This window comes from Anser brachyrhynchus (genome assembly GCF_964034855.1).
Source record: "Anser brachyrhynchus genome assembly, chromosome: 2".
NCBI lineage: Eukaryota > Metazoa > Chordata > Aves > Anseriformes > Anatidae > Anser > Anser brachyrhynchus.
In genome coordinates, this window is record NC_137695.1 from 150,206,022 (window position 1) to 150,224,553 (window position 18,532).

At 51.7% G+C, this 18,532-nt stretch overlaps 1 protein-coding gene and 1 long non-coding RNA gene across 5 annotated transcripts; one reads left to right on the plus strand and one right to left on the minus strand.

Annotated features, from left to right (window-relative positions):
• The first annotated feature begins 1,666 nt into the window (after window positions 1-1,666).
• TRIB1 (tribbles pseudokinase 1) lies at window positions 1,667-7,139 on the plus strand. Its single transcript, XM_080582057.1, has 3 exons — window positions 1,667-2,260; window positions 2,681-2,973; window positions 4,836-7,139. Exons 1-3 carry the CDS (start codon window positions 1,928-1,930, stop codon window positions 5,302-5,304), a joined length of 1,095 nt encoding a protein of 364 aa, XP_080438183.1. The 5' UTR covers window positions 1,667-1,927; the 3' UTR covers window positions 5,305-7,139.
• Window positions 4,834-18,463, minus strand: LOC308190527. Of its 4 annotated transcripts, none has more exons than XR_013947292.1 (3): window positions 18,000-18,463; window positions 17,616-17,676; window positions 4,834-8,869 (listed from the first exon to the last, which is right to left on the minus strand). It is a non-coding gene; the product is annotated as an uncharacterized lncRNA (long non-coding RNA). The 4 variants fall into 4 exon arrangements; XR_013947293.1 differs by having other exon boundaries at window positions 4,834-8,872; XR_013947294.1 differs by lacking the exon at window positions 4,834-8,869 and adding an exon at window positions 15,209-15,985.
• Between the last annotated feature and the right edge of the window lie 69 nt (window positions 18,464-18,532).

Consider the following 18,532-nt stretch of genomic DNA (forward strand, 5'->3'; position numbering starts at 1 on the left):
TCAGCCACATTTTGGCAGCAGAGCCAAAACTCTTCTGTCTGTGTAGCAGCCGGGGGGCACCGACCAGATGCTGCTGCACACTGACAGCACCCATGAGTACCTTTCTGTAGGCCTGTCGCTATTTTGGCCAAGCGCCTGCACCATGCCCCTGTCCCCAAAATCCCTGACACGCTCTCCTCACCACACCTCACGCTCTCTCGGACGTAGCAAGCGGTGCATTAATGCAGAAGCCGCCGGCCCAGTTCAGCCAGCAGCGCTATCCCCGTCATCAGCCTTCCAGGAGGGGAAACGTAAACCAAAAAAAGTCCGACGGGCCTGCGTGCGTGCTTCACCTATAAGAGGAACGAAATAAACCAGCACGTTCTGCGTTGCGGTGAATCGCTCCAAAACAATCTGCAAACATTCGCCGAATTGTCTTTCTGTTACAAAAAAAAAAAAAAAAGAAAGGAAAGGAAAATGCAGCCCCTGGGATATCCCTTTATGGCATATGCATTTTATGTTTAAATGCATTAATGGGACTGCTATGCCGTGAGTCATCCAGCACCAGAGTTTCATGTGTTTCTTAAAATACACTACAAGTAGCTGAGGGCAGGCGGGGCTCCGCCGTGCAGTTATCCGCCAGGAATCCCAGCGGGTACCTGCGCTCGTGGCATCACCGCCACAGTGGCGGGGACCCCATCCTGCTCCCTGCCTGCAGCTAAAGCAGGGGGACCAGAGCAGGATGGGTGCTGGGCCTGCAGGAACAAAACCGGGGCTCCCTCAGCTATTAGGGAGCCTCAGCACCGGATTGCAGAACATTTGCATATATGTAAACAGCAAAGCTGGGAGAGTTTCCTTCTGGAGCACTCTTGTCAAAACTACAGCTGTCTGTGCTTTTTTTTTTTTTTTTTTTCCGGGGATGATTTGTTGTCTTTCTTTTTTATTTTTTGCTCCCATTTCCTGGCAGTCCCTCTTGTACGTGGCTTTAAACCCACACTCCTGAGCCGGCCGGTGGCTGTTGGGGTTGATCCTGCTCCTCACCGGCCGCTTCAGCTGCTCGTGGGGATGCTGTGCCTTTTGGGGATGCTGTGCCGTTTGGGGATGCTGTGCCGTTTGGGGATGCTGTGCCTTTTGGGGATGCTGTGCCTTTTGGGGACGGCACATGGCTTCGAAACGAGGGGTAGAGTTATTTCTGGTGGTGAAGCCCACGCTCCCGAAGGAATGCTGGTGAGCCCGCACCAGCGCTGTGGGGCAGGCTCTGGGATGAGCAAAGGTTAAAGAGCGGCTGGTGAGGCAACCGCGGGGCTGAGGTTGTGGTGAAAGCACACAGGAGGGGCTCGTGGCGATGGAGCTGGGCTCGCTTTCTCTCCACGGTCAGCCTGGCTTGGGTTTTTTTCGGTTTCACCCCTCACAGAAAGCCTCGGCGGTGCTGCCTCGAAGCCCCACGGAGCCCCCCGAGCTTTCTGACACCAAACCCTCGCTGCCACTTCCGGGGGGGGGCTTCGCAGAGGCTCCCCTCTCCCTCGGCTGCCCCTTCCCTCGTCTCCAGCGCCTCGGGCTCTCGGGGAAAGGGTTCCGGGGACGCGGGGACCCCCCGGCAGCCCCGCGCCCCCCCCGGCGGGGCGCTGCGGGCCGCGGGGCGGAGCGGGGCGCGGCGAGGCGGGGCCGAGCCTTCCTCCCCTCCCACTTCCCCGTGCGTCAGGGCCGGGGTAGGAGGGGGGAAAAGCGATTTTTTTTTTTTTTTTTTTTTTTTAAACCCTCCAACTACTTTAACGCCGACTCGGCGGCAGATGGTGGACACGGCGCGGGGCTGCGGCGGGGACAGCAGGGGGATGCGCCAGCCGCGCTGCTTCCTCCACCTCCTCCTCCTTTAGCCCCACAGCCACCCCGAAACACCCCCCCCCCCCCGGCTCCTCTCCCCTCCCGGCTCCCTTCCTCGGCTCCCCCCATGAGCCGCCCGGCTCCTCCGCCGCCTCGCCGGGCCGCCGCGCTCCTCCTGCCGGCCGCCCGCTGCCGCAGCGCCCCGGCCAAGCGCCTGCCGCCGCTCCCGGACGGCCCCGCCGAGGAGGCTCCGGCCTCCAAGTGGCCTCGCCTGGCCGAGTGCCCCGCGGGCCCCCCGGATTGCCTCAGCGCCCCTTCTTCGCCCTGCGCCCCGTCCTCGCCCGCCGGAGGGGCGGCGGGGCCCAGCCTCATCGCCTCCTACTTGCTGCTGCCGCTGGCCGAGCGGGAGCAGGTGTCGAGGGCGCTGAGCGTCAGCTCCGGCAGGGAGCTTCGCTGTAAGGTGAGTTGGGGGGGGGGGGCTATGGGGGGGGGGGGCGAGGAGTCGGGGTGTCCCTTCCCCGGGGGCTTCTTTTGGGGTAAAAGTCAGGGAAACCTCGCCACGGAGCCGCCCGGCGAGGAGCGCCGTTCACAGGGGCTCGCTGAGGCGGTGGGGCGAGGCGAGGGGTTGGGGTACCCCAGGGGGGTCATCGTGAGGTGTTAGGGGGGGGTTAGGTTTAGGTTTGGCGTTTGCGGGTTGCTTTTTTTTTGCTTTTCCCTCGCCGATGCGAATAAAGGGGCTCGGAGCCCGCTGCGAGCGGCGCTCCCGCGGAGCCCTGGCTGTCCTCCAGCTCCCTCGTCATTGTTTGGGAAGAGTTGCTATGAGCGAGGCCGCTTCCAACGCCCTTGAAAACGAACTTTCTTCTTAATTTCCTCTTCACAGGTGTTCCCCGTCAAACACTACCAGGACAAGATCCGGCCTTACATCCAGCTGCCGTCGCACCGGAACATCACCGGCGTGGTGGAAGTGATCCTCGGGGACACCAAGGCCTATGTCTTCTTCGAAAAGGACTTTGGGGACATGCACTCCTATGTGAGGAGCTGCAAGAGGCTGAGGGAAGAGGAGGCTGCCCGGCTCTTCAAGCAGATCGTCTCGGCTGTAGCTCACTGCCACCAGTCGGCCATCGTCCTCGGTGACCTCAAGCTCAGGAAATTTGTCTTCTCCAATGAAGAAAGGTAAGCGGTTGTCGGCGGCCAGCCTCTGGGTGAGCGGGCAGGGAGGAAAGCCTCATGTGGAAAGGCAAAAAGCATCCCAGGGAGCGTGAATGGTGGTGTAAGCCGGGCATCACCTGCGTGATGCGGGCTGCGTCACGTGCGTGGAGCAGGTCACGGATCCAACTGGTGCGTGCCTGCTTGTAGCTGGGTCTCGACTGACGAAATGGAGGAAACTCGCCGTGAGGCTCCTCTCATTCAGCACAAGTTCGGTGACACCCGCTGGGGGACGAAGGGGCGATAGTCAGGGCACTCAGTGCCAGATGTCGTGTGTGCGACTCTGCCGGGGTCGAATGAATCAAGGGCTGGGGCAGGGAGAGGAAGGAGGGGATGGGGAAAGCCCCGATGCGGAGCAGGAGAGGGGTCTCCTCTCCAAAATCTCTGCTGGTCAGGTGATCTGCTGCCTCTTCCGAGGCTGTTGTGCTCCCTCCACGACCGGTGGTGGTGGTGCTTTCCCCACACCGTGGATGCAGGCATGCACAGGAGGGAGGGCGGGACACGGTTAAATATCCTGCGAGGAAGAAAAACGCTTTGGTAAAACTTAGCCTAAAGCCTCGGTTTATAGCGAGGAGGTTCCAATTTCCCCCCTTCCACAGGCATGCTTTTGGAATTAGTTTCTAAATTTAGGTCAGGGAAGATCATTCAGTGTTTTCCCTGGGGTGTTTGCTGCTCTTGTAGTCCATCACTGCACATGGCAGAGCCAGAAATACTGTGTTAATCGGCAAAACTGACTCTGACCAGCTGCTTGTCCCGAGGAAAGCTTAAAAAATAAGTAGAAGCTGTCACAGAGTTGTGCTTAATCTGATGAAACTGGAGATGATTTATTGAAACAGAAGAAAACGTGTTTTTTTTTTTTTTTTAAACTGCTAACGCTTCTTCAGGATATCGGTTGTGAATGTGATAAGAAAACTAAGCAGAACTGCCCCCCTTAAAACACAGCCAACCATATGTTGACATGCAAAGAAAGTAATTCCTTTGAAGGAAACTATTGCAGCTTTTCCCGCCCATAATAAGATGAAACATTTGTTGAAATGTTACATTGCACACAGCCTTGCTCATTTGGAAATACGCGTTGCACAGGCTGGTGTCATGTGCATCACATTTGGCAAGAAGAGGGTTAAGCAATGGCAAGGCAGGCGCTCGGGCTCACCAGCACAGGTGCAGTTTCAGTGCTCCCGCGGCCAATCCCGGGCCCACGGTTCGCATTGAGTCATATTTTCCGTTTACAGAACCGATGGGTATTTTGCATTGCAGCAGGAGGTCACGCTGAGGACAGGCTGCAGTTAGCACATCCACGCAGCGGCGCGGCCGGCGGAGCCCTGCCGCAGCACGTGAACGGAGGCGCTGCTGATGAAAAGCTCCCAGTTAACCCAGACGGGGGGAGCAAGGCGGATATGGTACCACCTGGAAAGGGGAAAAAAAAAATAATTAAAAAATACAAATGAAAAAATCAGGCGAGCTGGTGAGCACTGTGAGTGCGGGAGAGCTGGATTTTGCGTTTTAAAACTCATGCAGATGTGCTGGTTCTGGTTCATCTCATGCGAGGAGCCTTGCTGGTGTCCCTCGAGAGCCTGTCACCTTGCTAAAATCCCCAGTCGCTAAGCAGGCATCGCCGAGCACATACCTGCTGCATGTCTCTGCGCTCGGATCTGGGGTAAACAACTTCTCCGCAGCAAATTAGAAAGTTGTTTCCACTCCTTTCCTCTGTGCTAATGTGCGAAAGGGAGCGGTGGGTGCCGTGGCGGGGGGCTTTGCTGCCTTCAGCTCTGCCTGTGTTTCGCTACCCGAAATCTCTAACCCGTGGCTCCCTTCCCTCCCCTCCGCAGGACTCAGCTGAGGCTGGAGAGCCTGGAGGACACGCACATCATCAAAGGCGAAGACGACGCGCTCTCAGATAAACACGGCTGTCCCGCCTACGTCAGCCCCGAGATCCTCAACACGACGGGGACCTACTCGGGGAAGTCGGCCGACGTGTGGAGTTTGGGAGTGATGCTCTACACCCTGCTCGTGGGACGCTATCCCTTCCATGACTCGGACCCTAGTACTCTGTTTTCCAAAATCCGCCGTGGACAGTTCTGTATTCCTGACCACGTCTCCCCCAAAGCCCGATGCCTCATCCGCAGCCTCCTGAGGCGGGAGCCCTCCGAAAGACTCACAGCTCCGGAGATCTTGCTTCATCCTTGGTTCGAGGCGGTCTTGGAGCCTGGATATACAGACCAGGAGACGGGAACTTCTGATCAAATTGTTCCAGAATACCATGGAGACAATGACGATATTAGTTCCTTCTTCTGCTAATCGGAAATCTCAAGAACCTCGCTGTTCTCACCTCTGGCATCTCCGTAGGGTTTCATTATTTTATTTTTTTTCCACGTTACAAACTCACAGCATCTTAAAGTGCCAGTATGATCAGAAAAGTGACCTTGTTTAAAATAAACGTCAGCCCGTCGATCTCCGCTCCCTGAGTGCGTGCTCAGAGGCTCGCCTGCCCGCTCGCTCTGCCGGCGGGCTCGTCCCGCTGGCCCTGGAGGACCCGTGCAGCTTCACGAGAGCCTCCTGGCTCTTCTCCTGCCTCCCGTGCCCTCCACCGCTGTCACCGGCTGCGTTTTGGTTGCAGAGTCTTATTTCTGGCGATGTGAGAGACTCGAAGCCAGCCCTTGGCTTTCCCCTCCTGCCGCAGTGGCTCGGGGATGTGGACAGTGATGTGCAGGGGATGAGGGGGGCACAGGACATGTCTCTAACTGAGCAAATCTGACAAAAATTGTTTCTTTTGGGGAGAAAAAAAAAAAAGGTGGAGGGGGGATTGACTTGGCATCTTGCAAAGTAGTTTTCTGACTGTAAGTGCACTTTAGTGAGGGAAGGTCTCCACCGGCCACGTCCAGCTACCTGCTTGTTGCCCCAGCTGGTTGTTTTTCCGCAGGGACGAAGCTGTTAGGTCCTCCTGTCAGGCAAATCACTGCTGCGATCACTACCGTGACCCTTTCTGACGCAGAACATAGCCCATCTCCCAGCTGGGTCCCCTCTGATGCCATTTGCTGAACACAAAATCATTTTAAATAGCCTTCAGCCTCAAGTTACCGTGGCGTGTCCTGTATGACTTCGTGCCCTCAGCGAAGCTGGTCAAGTGGCAGGTCTCGTTAGCTCCCAGTGCCAAAAGGTATCCGTTTACCAAAACGTAACACTATCGGGTGGGGCACCTTCCCTTGGACAGCGATAAGGGGTATCTTGTACAGTGTATGTAAACACGTTCGTGTCTTCCTACGGGCTCGATTCTTAGGAACAGCACATCCCCTCTCCTTCCCCCCTTGCCCCCAGAAAGTTAGTCTTAAGAATAAAATCTCCGTACACGCTTAAGTTGATTATTCAGGTATGTTGGTGGCCTCTGGCTACGTATTTCCCCCCCCCCCCCTTAAATTTTTTGTTTCGTTTTGCATGATTATTCATAGTCTTTCCAATGTGCGTGGATAACGAATAGACCTAAATCATTAGCTTCCTGGGTTTGGGGGTAAGTAAAGCTTAGTCCTGCATAAAACTTCTGCCGTGTTCCCCATCTTGTGCCCGGCGGCTTAGATGAAGAGATGGCCGTCTGCGGTAGGCGAGAAGGAGGCGTCTGTGCTGGCCCTGAGGTGGGTGACGGACCCCACGGACGCGGCACAGAGCGTGGATTTGTCCCGGGGGTGACCGGCGGCCAGCCGCCGTCCCACCGCGCGCTGCGAGAATACCATGTATACCTCATGGACTGTGTACTTTGTACATACCTTACTGTGTGGGGGTTTGTTTTGTTTTGTTTTGTTTTTTAAATTGTACCTTGTTTGTCCTAATAAGAGGTGTCAAAGAGCAATTTAATGTGAATTATTGTTGGCAATACTAACTTGACAGAATCATGAGCATTAAGAGCAGGGCGCTACAGCTCTCCGTTGCACTAAACTTCTCATGATTGCTTGACTTTTGTATCTGTGATACAGTTTAACCCTTCTGTGGAAAAGAACAGTACATTTGTATATATTGGTAGAAAAAATCTGCCAGAAAAGCTAAAAACACTATGTCCAACTTGTAAATATGTGTATATATATGTGGAAACCTGGATGACAAAGTCTGACTTGTAGAAAGTTTTAATAAACTTGGTTTCATAACGCTTGCTCCCATTCCTCGTGGTGTCTTGGGGTGAGTTCAGGGTGTCTCGGGGCTTCAGTGTCTGAGGTGTTTTGGCCTCAAAACACGTCAGCCCCTCGCTGTTGCCTGCACGTGCTCCATCACCCCTGAGCTCCCCGGCTGAATCCCCATGAAGGTGAGAGGGGACGGGGAACTCTGTCCCCAGACTCTGGGGCTGGGGGGGAGTGGAAAGAGCTATGTGGGACAGCGTGTCCCATTTACCTGAAAAACACAGGGCAGAAGAAGCGGCTCTGCTTTGGAAAAGTCGGTCTAGTTCGGCTGTCAGGTGTCAGCCGCGGAACCTGAGGCACCCTATTGCCTTTCAGGCTGCGTATTCATTTATAACTGGGCACAGACGGCGGCGAAAGGTTGTCATCCTGCACCTGCGTGCACGGCTGGGGGATGTTCAAGCCAGTGGAAAATCGGGTCTCAGGTGTCTCCGAGGGAGAGGCTCCCAGAGCATCGCCTGTGCCGGGGGTGGGCTGGTGCTGGTGCCGCTGCCGGCGGAAGCGCGGAAGCCGCCCCGTGCTCCCGTTAAAAATGAGCTGAAAGATGACAGGGCTGCTGCGCTTTGTGGCTGGGAGTGAGGCGTATAAATAGCAGCAGTATCAAGGTTAGAGAATGTGCTTTCCTGAAAGAGCTCGAGCCACCCTTGTAATCCACCCCGAGCGGTGAGATCATCGCTTGCAAGTACAGAGGAGGAGGAAGAGAGGCTTGGTTTTTATTTATACTTAGCCTCATGTTTAACTTTGTCCTTTTGCTTGAAATCTGCTCACCAGAGCAACTGGTTCCAGGCAGGTCTTGGAGCCAGAGCGACTTGAAAAAGGCTCTGCTCTTAGAAAGTGAGCTGGGAGCGCAGAGAGGGGACAGGACCTGGTCAGCATTGAAGAAAAGAGCCCTGGCTGTCATTAGGGAGCCAAGGTGCCTTGCCTCCCACTCTGACAAACCAGCAATCTGTGCAGTAAGCATATTTTCTTAGCGCTCGCTGAGTGAATGTCAGACACCAAAATATCTCAAGTTACTTTACTGATGTTATTCTTGCAAGAGTTGTAAAAAGACATGCGCCGCATCGCATGGCTGATTGAATTACCCCTGCCCTGCCGTGCTTTCAGCCTTGGACAGGAGCCCTGATGCATCCGTTTAAAACAACTGCAGGAGGTTCATGTTTTGGTGAAACCTTGAAAATGTTCAAAACATTTCTTTCTTTCATTCTTTTTTTTTTTTTTTTTTCCTGCCTGCAGTGAAGTCACCCTTAGTAGGTGAATGCGTAGGTCATCCCACGATTTTATTTCACATGAGCTACACTGTAGAGCAATTAAAATAAATGCCAAATTGTAGTAACATCTGCAAACAGCCTCTGTGTTGCTTTAGGGATTATAATGCAACATCCGTTTGTACAGCAGAATAAATTGCTATTGCTTCGTAACCCCGTCGTTTGTATTATTGTATACAAAGTTTCAGAGCATGTTGAAAGACCAGCATATTAAGTGATTAAACTTTGATGGTGGGTGTGAGAACTTTGATTTATGCAATGCATACATTTCTTTTTGAGAGAGTCATAATTCGTCTATTTTTAAATGTCCCTTTTGGATGAGGGCTGTAGGAATCTCTTATTTGTTTCTCAGAGCTGGTCACCGTTCTTGTCCTGAATCTGGAAGATGTTGTCAGCCTCTCTGGAAGGTGCTGGAAACCTTTGCTTCTTATCTGTTTGCTGCTGAAAACAAAAATAAAGCTGATTTTTTTTTTCCACTACACTGTGGGCTCTATCCTCAGCCAGTGCCCAACTGCTTCCCCATCAGGATAGACCTTATCTCCTGAATGCGTATTTTTATCAACACCAAATTGATATTCAGCTACATTTCAGCCCTCAGTTCAATAATTTTTAAAGCCGTGGAGCAGAGTGTATAAAGCAGCTTCCTCGTGGGGCGCCAGGTAAAGCAGCCAGCTCAGCACGCTCGGATTGAAGGTCAACATCTCCTTGCCAAGCAGGTGACACTGCCGGGCTCATGTGCTGTTAATTAAGAAGTTTTGGGAGAGTTTCAGTTCCACACACACTAAAAAGGGCCCTGATTTTAGGACAACAGCTTAAAAAAATCAGTTTAAGACACTTTTGCATCAGTTATTTATGAAGAAAAGGGAAAAAAAACTACACTTTTATAAAGATGCACAAGAGAGATTCGTTGCGCTTGGCTGCATCACAAAGCCTGTGCAGGGCTCCTCTCGAGCTCTGCGTTAAAGGATTGAGGGCAGGCCCGAGAGAGAGCTTTAAACACACAAATTATTCAATCAGTGCTGAGTGCACTCTGTCAAGCAAATCTCTTCAGATTATCTCTTTATACAAAAGCAGATTTTTTTTTTCATTTTTTTTTTCATGCTATTGCATTCTGTCAGGAAGAAAAAAAAAAAAACAACATTTAGCATTACAGCACTGCACGGATTTAGCAGCACCAAGAAATATCCTATGCAAATGTCTCTTACAAATACAATGTTTCCCTGCAGAGCACGGAGAAGAATAGCCTGCCATACAACCATGTTCTGAATTAATCCCTTGCAAAAATGTCTTTGTTAAATGCAACATCTCTCAGAACTATTGTTGGTAAAAGTACCGTGAAATTTGCAACAGTTCTTACGCCGATTCCTCCGTAACTTGCAAAATCCTGCTCTCCAAGTGAAATCCAGGGTTCGTATTGCAGCCAGGATCAATCTTTGTTACGGCAAAACTACAAATCCTTCAGGATATGAGTTCACAGCTGGACCTTTTTTTTTTTTTTTCCTTTTATGAACCCAGCTATTTAGAAAACGCCTTAAAGAAAACTCATTAGTTTTCATTGCACTGTATGTATTTATTTACAGTATTTAACCAGCTAAACAAGCTAATGTGCAGCACTTCATTTCCTAATTTGGCTTTGAAGCCGTCGCAGCAGAAGTATCAATTACATTCTGTCAAATGCAAACATTAACATAACTGTATGAAGCAATCATGTTTCTAACAACAGCAAGCGCTGCCCAGAGGACCAAAATAAATAAAATTCATAGAGCAAGAGGTAACGCTTTTCTTTACGGCAGGATTAGGGCTGGCGAGTGCCAGTTTGTTTTCCTCTCCGGGGACATTTTCCGAGGGAATGGTGCCTTGCACGGCTGCCGGGGTGAAGCCGGCACCGAGGCACGGCCGATGAGCAGGGCCCTTGCTCGGCGAGGGCACAGCCTTGTCACAGTGGGTGTGGATTTCTGCACGCAACTCCCGCTGTTATTAATGCTTAATTAACGTGCAATTTGCAGAAAGAGATGAAACTCGGACCTCGGCGGCGCGCTGTGAGCACACACGCAGGCTTATCGTTCGAAGGAATATCAGGGTGACACGGAGGGCGGATGACAGAAAATAAGTGCAGCGTGAATCAGCTGCCCCGTGTTTATCACACAGCGCTGCGGTGGGAAAACATTCACCTCCAGCGACTGCCGCCTCCTGCCAGCAACAAAAGTGGAGTTTGATAAATTATTAGTGGAGATGTTCTCAGTGGCTTTGCTTAGATTTTACTCCTCTTGCGCAAATTGCAGATTAGGAAAGGATTAAGTAACAACAGTGTGGCTAAAGTATTACACATCTCCCTGGCTATTAGCCAGAGAATGTAGCATGCAAAAGCTGACATTGCCTAAGAAATCAAATATAGCTCTGGTCACCACAGAAAATGACTCTTCCCCACCGCCGAAGGTAGTCGTTCAGTTTCTACTGTGTCACCCAGTGTCTTGCAGCAGAAAATTGTTCGCTACGGCACTTTCTTTTCCTTTTTTCTCTCTTTTCTTAACTTCCAGGTAGTGACAAAGCCATAAACGTTTAGATGAATCACAGAAACCATAAATGTAATTGAGTGTAAAGCCATTGTTGGGCCTTGTGATAATATCCCCATCCAGTCTTGACTTGTCAGAGTCTCTCTGAGGTTTAAATACCGTGAGTTCTCTTTGCTGTGCTGTCAACTGGGGGCAAAGTACCGAATAATTTGGGGCAGAAGCCTGCTCAGGGCTCTCGTGCCTGATGACAATGACCTTGCAGATGGTGGCAGGAGGCCTGGTGTGAGTAAGAGTTTCCCCTGGTGAGTAAAGGCCGCAGAGTAAGGCTCACAAAGTTCACCCCTCAGCCTTAGTGAGCAAGCAGGGGGACAGCACCACCCAGGGCCTAGGTGGAAGGGTGAAACCCACCTTGGCCTGGTGTGAAGTTGTTGCCTGACCTGCGTGGTGGTGAATCCTCTCCTCCCCATGCTGATACCTTCGCTCAAACCACCTGGGTCTGTCAGGCCAACAGGTCCACCTGGCCCCCAGGAGAAGTACCAGCAGATGCCTACAGAGGTGCATGGGAGCAGGGCAGGTGCCTGCTGAGCTCCTCCTGCACTGTCCTGCTCATTGTACAGGGTCACAGTGGCCCACCAACGTCCACCTTGGTATTTAACCATCCTCCAAGAACTTTCTTTCAACCTCCTTTGACCCTCTGTGTACTTTCAAGTCTCAAAATCCTGCAGCAGCAAGCACCAGAGCTGAGCTTGGTGCTTTTCATTGGAAAAAGGATATTCTCTAAAACACAAGAAGATGACGGGAACCGCTGCGGAGGACCAACTGGCCCTGTTTCTGCAGGATGTTGTCCTGCCCTCGCTCCCTGCGGGGGCCGGAGGTGAAGCGGGGCAGCTGCTGTGGGAGACGGCTGCGGAGCCTGGGGCGGTGGGGACTCGAGCCTGGCAGAAAGGCTTAATCAGCGAACTCATGGGATTTTGCATCACGGGTCTTGTGATCCTTAATATGTAAGAGCCCTGTCTGCTGAAGTTAATGATCTCCAGGAGATTTCCAGTTCTCATGGGAGGAAGAAAGAGCAAGTGCCCCGTCCTCGCTGCTGCAAAGAGGGATTTGAAAGGATGTGTCCTGTGAACCCTTTGGACTGTTCCCTGCTCATCGCTGGTGTCCCAGCCAGATGCTCCGCACTGTAAAGGCATGCTTGAACGGCTGCCTCATTACAGCAGGCAGAGCTTTGTCCTTTTATCTGAGCAGCTGGCAAAACAATAAATTAAAAAATAAGGCCGAGTCAGCAAATAGCTTTCTTTCCACATACACGAGGTTAGAGGAACTGCTCCCCCTCCTCCAGAATTATTTCCTGACTTAGTAACATTTTTCTCAATCTCCTCTTCTTCTTTTTCTCCCAACGCATGGGGAATAGCGGGATGAGTGGCTCAGCTGGGGGGGGGAGCACCTCGACGTGCCACGCTGCGGCCCAGGCGGCTCGTGTCCACATGCCAACCACAGCCAAGGCCCTGGGAAGCCTTTCTCCAGCATGAAGCAAGGGCTGTGCCAGTGTTTCATGGGGAGAGAGCTCTCAGCACGTCAGGATGGGACCCTGGCCTTGAGAGAAACCTTCTACCAGCTCCCCATGTGATCGTAGAGGATGTGCTTGCAGGAGGCAGCACCACCTGGGGCAGGAGATGGTCCATACTTGGACCGTCCTGGAGCCAGGATTTCTGTGCTAGAGGGGAAAGGCTGGAGTTACACCTCGCCTCAGTCCAGCTCTGGGTATGGCTTGGAGTCCTTCAGGCCGCTGGACATGGGCAGGGCTGTCCCCATGGGGCTCCGCGGGCGAGCCGGGGCCCAGGGCCGGCCTGTGATGCACATCCTGCTCATGCATGTGGGCATGAGTCAGAGCCCGGGAGGAAGAGGCCTCACCCAGCGCAGGCAGAGCGCTGCAGGGCACCGGGGTTAGGTGCTGACAGAGGTGACAGCTCCTCACTGCTGGTGGCACCTGCACCTGCGGCGTGGAGAAAGGGGTTTGGAGCTAACCGTGTGCCCCACCACCTTGTCAGCGTTTCAATGCAGATGCTGCAGGATGGAGTTTTAGAGACGTTTTAAAGCCTCCTTTTGGCATCTGCATGCCTTGGAGCTGGAGGAGCTGCTCAGGGCTCCCATAAACCTTCCAGAGCTCCTCCTGCAGCAAGGGCTGGGTGTGCTGATCCACATCCACGATGGGCAGAGACCCCTGGAAAAGCCATGCAGTCTTCACCCCTCTTCTTCCCATCAGCTTGGCCTCAGTCTTGCTATCTTCAGCAGCCGTCAGCTGTTTTTTACCCAGGTGCTAATCTCGCTCGGGCCCTGGGACAGCTGAGATGGCCCAGACAGCCGCCCCGCCGCCTTCTCAGGAAACAGGTGTCCAGAACTTTTGACCCCTGCAAATAATTGTGTTTGATTATTTCTGGAAATTTACCGCCGCGGCCTTATGTGTGATTCCACCAGAAATGAGATTCATCTTCGCTAGGAATCTGTCGCGTGTCTCAAGCAAAGGTCATGCTGAATCCTTTTGGAAGGCACTACAGCCGCAAGGGGCTCCAGGACCACGTGAGTGGAAGCGTGTCCATGGTTTGGCACTTAAACACAAAGCCCTGAACGTCCACAGCGCTTCTCAGAGTCAATGGGATGACTTGCAGGGAGTAACAAATGCTGGGTATGACTGCAGCCAGCGGTAGATGGATCACGGTCTGGCAGCTGTGGCTTTAAAAGGGCTATTGATTCATTTGGAAACAACTAGCACGAGTGACTTTGTAACAGGCAGGATTATTTCATCTCACCACATGCCAAAGTACAGTACGGCCCTGAGATTTTTCCAGCGGCCATCACATCAGGCACCCAGCAGGACACGGCAGCAATGCACCTTCCTTAGGTATGTCTGCAGCCCTCAAAAGCCAAGGGAGAAATTCTTCAGTTAAAGACCAAACAGGGAGGAAGGGGTTAAGTTGGGAAGCAATCAAACAAAACAAAAAAAGTAAGCAGCTAATGATCCAGCCATGATCCGGGCTGCTGCAGCAGTTCAAAGTAAGGATAAATAAATATGACTCTCTGTGTGTAGGTATTGAAAATACATGCTCTGAAAATACACAAGAGAAGCTTCTCATTTCTTATCTGGTGTCTGTGCTGGACAGCCTAAGGGAGCTGGAATTTCCCTTCATGGGCCAACTGAGGATTCTCCTTGTGATCAGACCATGCAGCGCGATAACTCTGGAGCCATCCCATATCCCAGTTGCCCCTCCTTTTCTAGCAAAGTGTCAAAAAATGCCCTTGTGGGTCCTACCCCACTGGTGCAAGTTGGAAAGGCTTCACTCAAACCAGATGCTGCTGAGAAGCAGGGAGCCGCGATGAAACCCTGGCAGCCCAGCCGTGTCTTCTGCAGACGACGAGCCAGGCCCCATGCATGGGGCATCTGGTCCCACAGATCCCATGTGCAGAACATCCCCAGCCAGAACTTTGGGGTACATGCCGAAATTTTGCTCTGACATGATCTGTAATTCAGCCACACTCGGGGATACATTCAGGGTTTTTGCTCTGACATAAATTGTAATGCGACCACTGTCACCTGGAGCAAAACCAGCCTCCCCCTGCCCAGCAGCACGCTGCATTGCCGTCCTGCTTGCTGCCTGCTGGGTCAAACCTAGAGATCCTAACTCAGTTTTCTCTCTGCAGAGACTGAGCAGCAACCCGGGGACAAATTCTCCAGTGCATGCAACATTCCTGTGTAAATCAATGGGAACTGTAGAGTCTGGCCTGAAGTCAGGATTTCAGGATTTGACCCAATTTAACCTTGGCATAAATAGTTGCCCAACTCCTTTTTTTTTTTTTTTTTTTTTTTTTTGTGAGGCTCAACAATTAACTTTCAAAACAGCTTAAAAAAAAAAAATCAGCTAGGGTTCAGAAGTGCTGTGCTAGCCAGCAATGTTTTGTTAAAGTTACTTCCACTATTATGGTATTTGTTGGCGTCAGCACTCTGTGCAAAGTAAAGTGCCACTCTGGGCTCTCCATCCAGGGCAGAGCTGTATGAGCCCAGGGCAGAAGTCTGACTCTTCTCATATTTAGCACAGAAGCACGGTAGTTCCTTTCACCAGATTCAACCATCAGGTTTCTTTTTTCTTTTTTCTTTTTTTTTACTAATCATGCAATGAAATTCAGCCACATGCAAAATGCAAGGGTTGCTCGTTGCTCAGATCAGATGGGTCCTGGTGGTGAAGCTGTAGTGGTGAGGCTTCAGGGGGGAACTGGGAGATGAGAAGAAGCAGGAGGTGTTTACAACATTGCGGAGGGCCAAGCTTGACCTCAGGGACTTACATCCTCTCTGCCCCTTTTTGTTTCTGTGCAGTGAGAGGCTACTGCTTCTCAAGCCACTTCCAGGAGTCTCCTTCACAGGGCTGCTGCAGATGCAAAGCTGTTTTTCCCCTCGCCTTCCACCCACAACAAAAGGCATCATTTCAACCTTAAAGATTTTATTGCTTTAATTACTCCACTCTGTTTTGGAGTTTACTATGCCATTACTTGTTAATACACTTAACAGAGCACAGGGGATGCCAACACCATCGAAGCCTGCCGACATTTCATTTCACCTTCGATGCTCACTTGTAACCCTGCACCGGGCAGCCCAGCATCAGAAGCCACTACCAACTCTGCCGTGCCCACGAGGCAAATCCAAGTGTATTTCCAGGGAAGGGGAAAACTGGTTTTATTTCCCCTGGGGCAAATATGTGCATTGTTTTGGGTTTAGAATAAAATCAGTAGAATGGCCACTTTGTGGGGTGTTAACCAGGAGGGGGTTTTAATATACACTGAAAAGTGCTTTTGCTTAATTCTGATTAAAAATTTGTTTCCTTCACAGCAGATGAATCTGAGTAGGTCCTTAATGTTTCAAAGCAGTATTTGAGTTTTAGACTTAGAGTCTGAGCTTCTGCCCTCCACCAGAAAACGTCCTCAAAATTTGGCTGCAGATTTTCAGCACTTCCAGCTTTGAGACACCCCTCCAGATTCTCCAGACATGCTTTTCCTAGTGAAAATGAGGGGAAATTGTGATTTCAGAAGCAAAGCCAGTCCACGGAGGTTTAAGAGGCACAGGACGTGTTGCCTCAGCACTGTGCCACTTCTTTGGTGCTGGAAGCACTGGTGGTGGTGGTGTGTGCCTTGGGACCTGCCAGTGCTTTGAGTCACCATTTGTGCTTCCAAGCCTTTGTCTCCTTTGTTCCCACTGCCCCCCGCCTTGAGGAGCACTTGCAGCTCTGCTTCCAGACCTGCTGAGCTCGGGAACGGCAGCAAAGGGGCTGGTGCTGCTGGCATTGGGGTCGCCTCGCCAAGCCAAACAGCGCCTTTTGACTCACTCACTGGGCTTGCAACTGTGAGCAGAGAACAAGAGGTTTTCAGTAATAGTGAGAATCTCAGATTCACGTTGGAAACCTTTTACTTTTAGCCTTTTACTTCCCCCCCTCCCACCCCTTCTGTGACTCAACGCCGTCTCCGCGCAGCAGCGTAACTCCAGGCGCACCGTCATTCTCCAAATATTACAACTGTCAGGCAAACAGATTGCTCACTGCTCCCCATGCTCGGCTGAAAGGATTACAATATAGATTAGGATCAGGATTGCCTTCCTAAATGTTCTCAGCCTCAAAACAGGTGTAAGGGGAAAACACGTGAGGGAAATTATTTGCCACTGGAGAATCTCTCCAGGAGGAATTGTTGGATAAATACTAGCTGGAGATTGGGATCAGCAGCCGCCGAGCTGGGCTTTTCCCATCGGAGGTAGCCTGGGAGCAGCATTACGGGCTGCAGGCCCGTGCAAAGCAAAAATGCCACCGCATGCATGCATTACGGTAATTGCCTGTGCACTCACACGCTGCGTCCTGAGAGAATCTGGTAAAATGGCAAGTAACCAAGTCATGGAAAAGGAGCAATGGGAAAGCACGGTGGGAAAAGTGGGCAACATAAGACACCCGCTACTGGAGGCTGGGTTAGAGAGCGGAGGGAAAAGCAGCGTGATATCCCAAGGATTCACGCGTCTTTGCAACCTTTTGTTGAGATAATCCTGCCTGTGTTGAGATTGTTTGAGAACTGCGAATGCAAGGAAGGAGCCACAGGTCCAAAGTCAATAGGCACTACTGAGAGCCTGGCGTCTTTGCTGCGGAGCATTAAGCCTAGCCCAAACGTGCGGTAGATCAGTTTAGGTTCTTTCCTGTAAACACATCCGCGCTGGAAAGCTCAGGTTGGATTCAGCACGTCTTTCTTGCCTGCTTTTTTCAGCTGGAGAGGCTTAAGCAAAGTGGGATCATGTGATTTGCCAAAACCACCCAGTGAGTCACTGGCTCAGCCCAGATTAGATCTCAGGAGCTTTCTAGCTTTGATCTAGCCACAAGACCACATGGCCTCTTTCTATAGTCTTTGAAGAAAGGCTACATAAACACACATAAGGGAGTTTACTACATTTTTTTGGAGGTTCTGAAAAAAAGTTTTGCCCCTAAGGGAGGCAAAATTGGAACGGGCTATAAACGGGCGCCTTGTGCATTTCTGCTGGTGTAAAGAAAGCACCAGGGAGAAGAGTACACGAGTACACGTCCGAAGAGCCACCAGGAAAGCCCTGCACAGAGGAGAACAGGATGCTTTGGCTCGTTGTGCTGCTAGTGCCGTACCTGCCATCTGGGTCTTTCCACAAGAGCTGGTTACCTTGCACAGAGACGTGGTTGCGTCATCCTGCAGAAAGTATAAACACATTAAGCAATGTTATTCTCTAAAACATCAACACATGAGCTACTTACAATGGACTAAAAAGTCATTGTTGCTTTGAGGATATATTTGTCCCAAGTGATTCATAACAATCTGTGGCACTGAGGCTATGAAGACTTCTAAAGGATGCCTCCACTTCCAGGCAAGTATCCACGGAAACAAGCCCACAAGTTTGCTTTGTTTGCCTCCTTTTACCTAGGATAACCTTTTGAGCTACTTTGTATGCAGCCAGGCTCCCCGGCTGAAGCCGACGTTTGCCCCCTGCGAGCGCTGGGCTTCTCTTTCCATACCTGCTGCCTGCCGCCCACCCCATCCCCTCGTGGGGAAGGGCAGTGTGCCCGTTCATGGAGCCAGATGAAGGCGAGGACGCCTTGGTGGCAGTCTCTCCGGCAGCACAGTGTTGATGTGGTGCCAGGAGCCGCTTGCCTGGGCCTGCCTGCACCAGGACTGACAAAACCGAAGATAGAGGAGCGCAGGGGCTGTGCCACCACGACCTGGGGCTTGGAGCAGGACTGGGAGCAGTGGGACACCCTCATGTTCACAGGATGGGCACCTCAGTTGTGCCAAGTCCATCCTTTGGCATGGGAAATCTCGCGATCACTGATGCCACCTTGTTTAGACCTGTAAATCACCTTTTTTTTTAAATTATTTTTATTTCTTTTCCTGCTCGGTCCCCAGTGTCCCTCCGAAACTGTCTCTGACACGCAGGCAGCCGTCCTGTAATGTTCTGGATCCCGTGAAACCCCCATGGCCGCTTGGAAGGGAGCTCTCAGCTCTCGGAGAGCGCCACGTCATGCGGGTGAAGCAGCATGTGTGTGTCTGT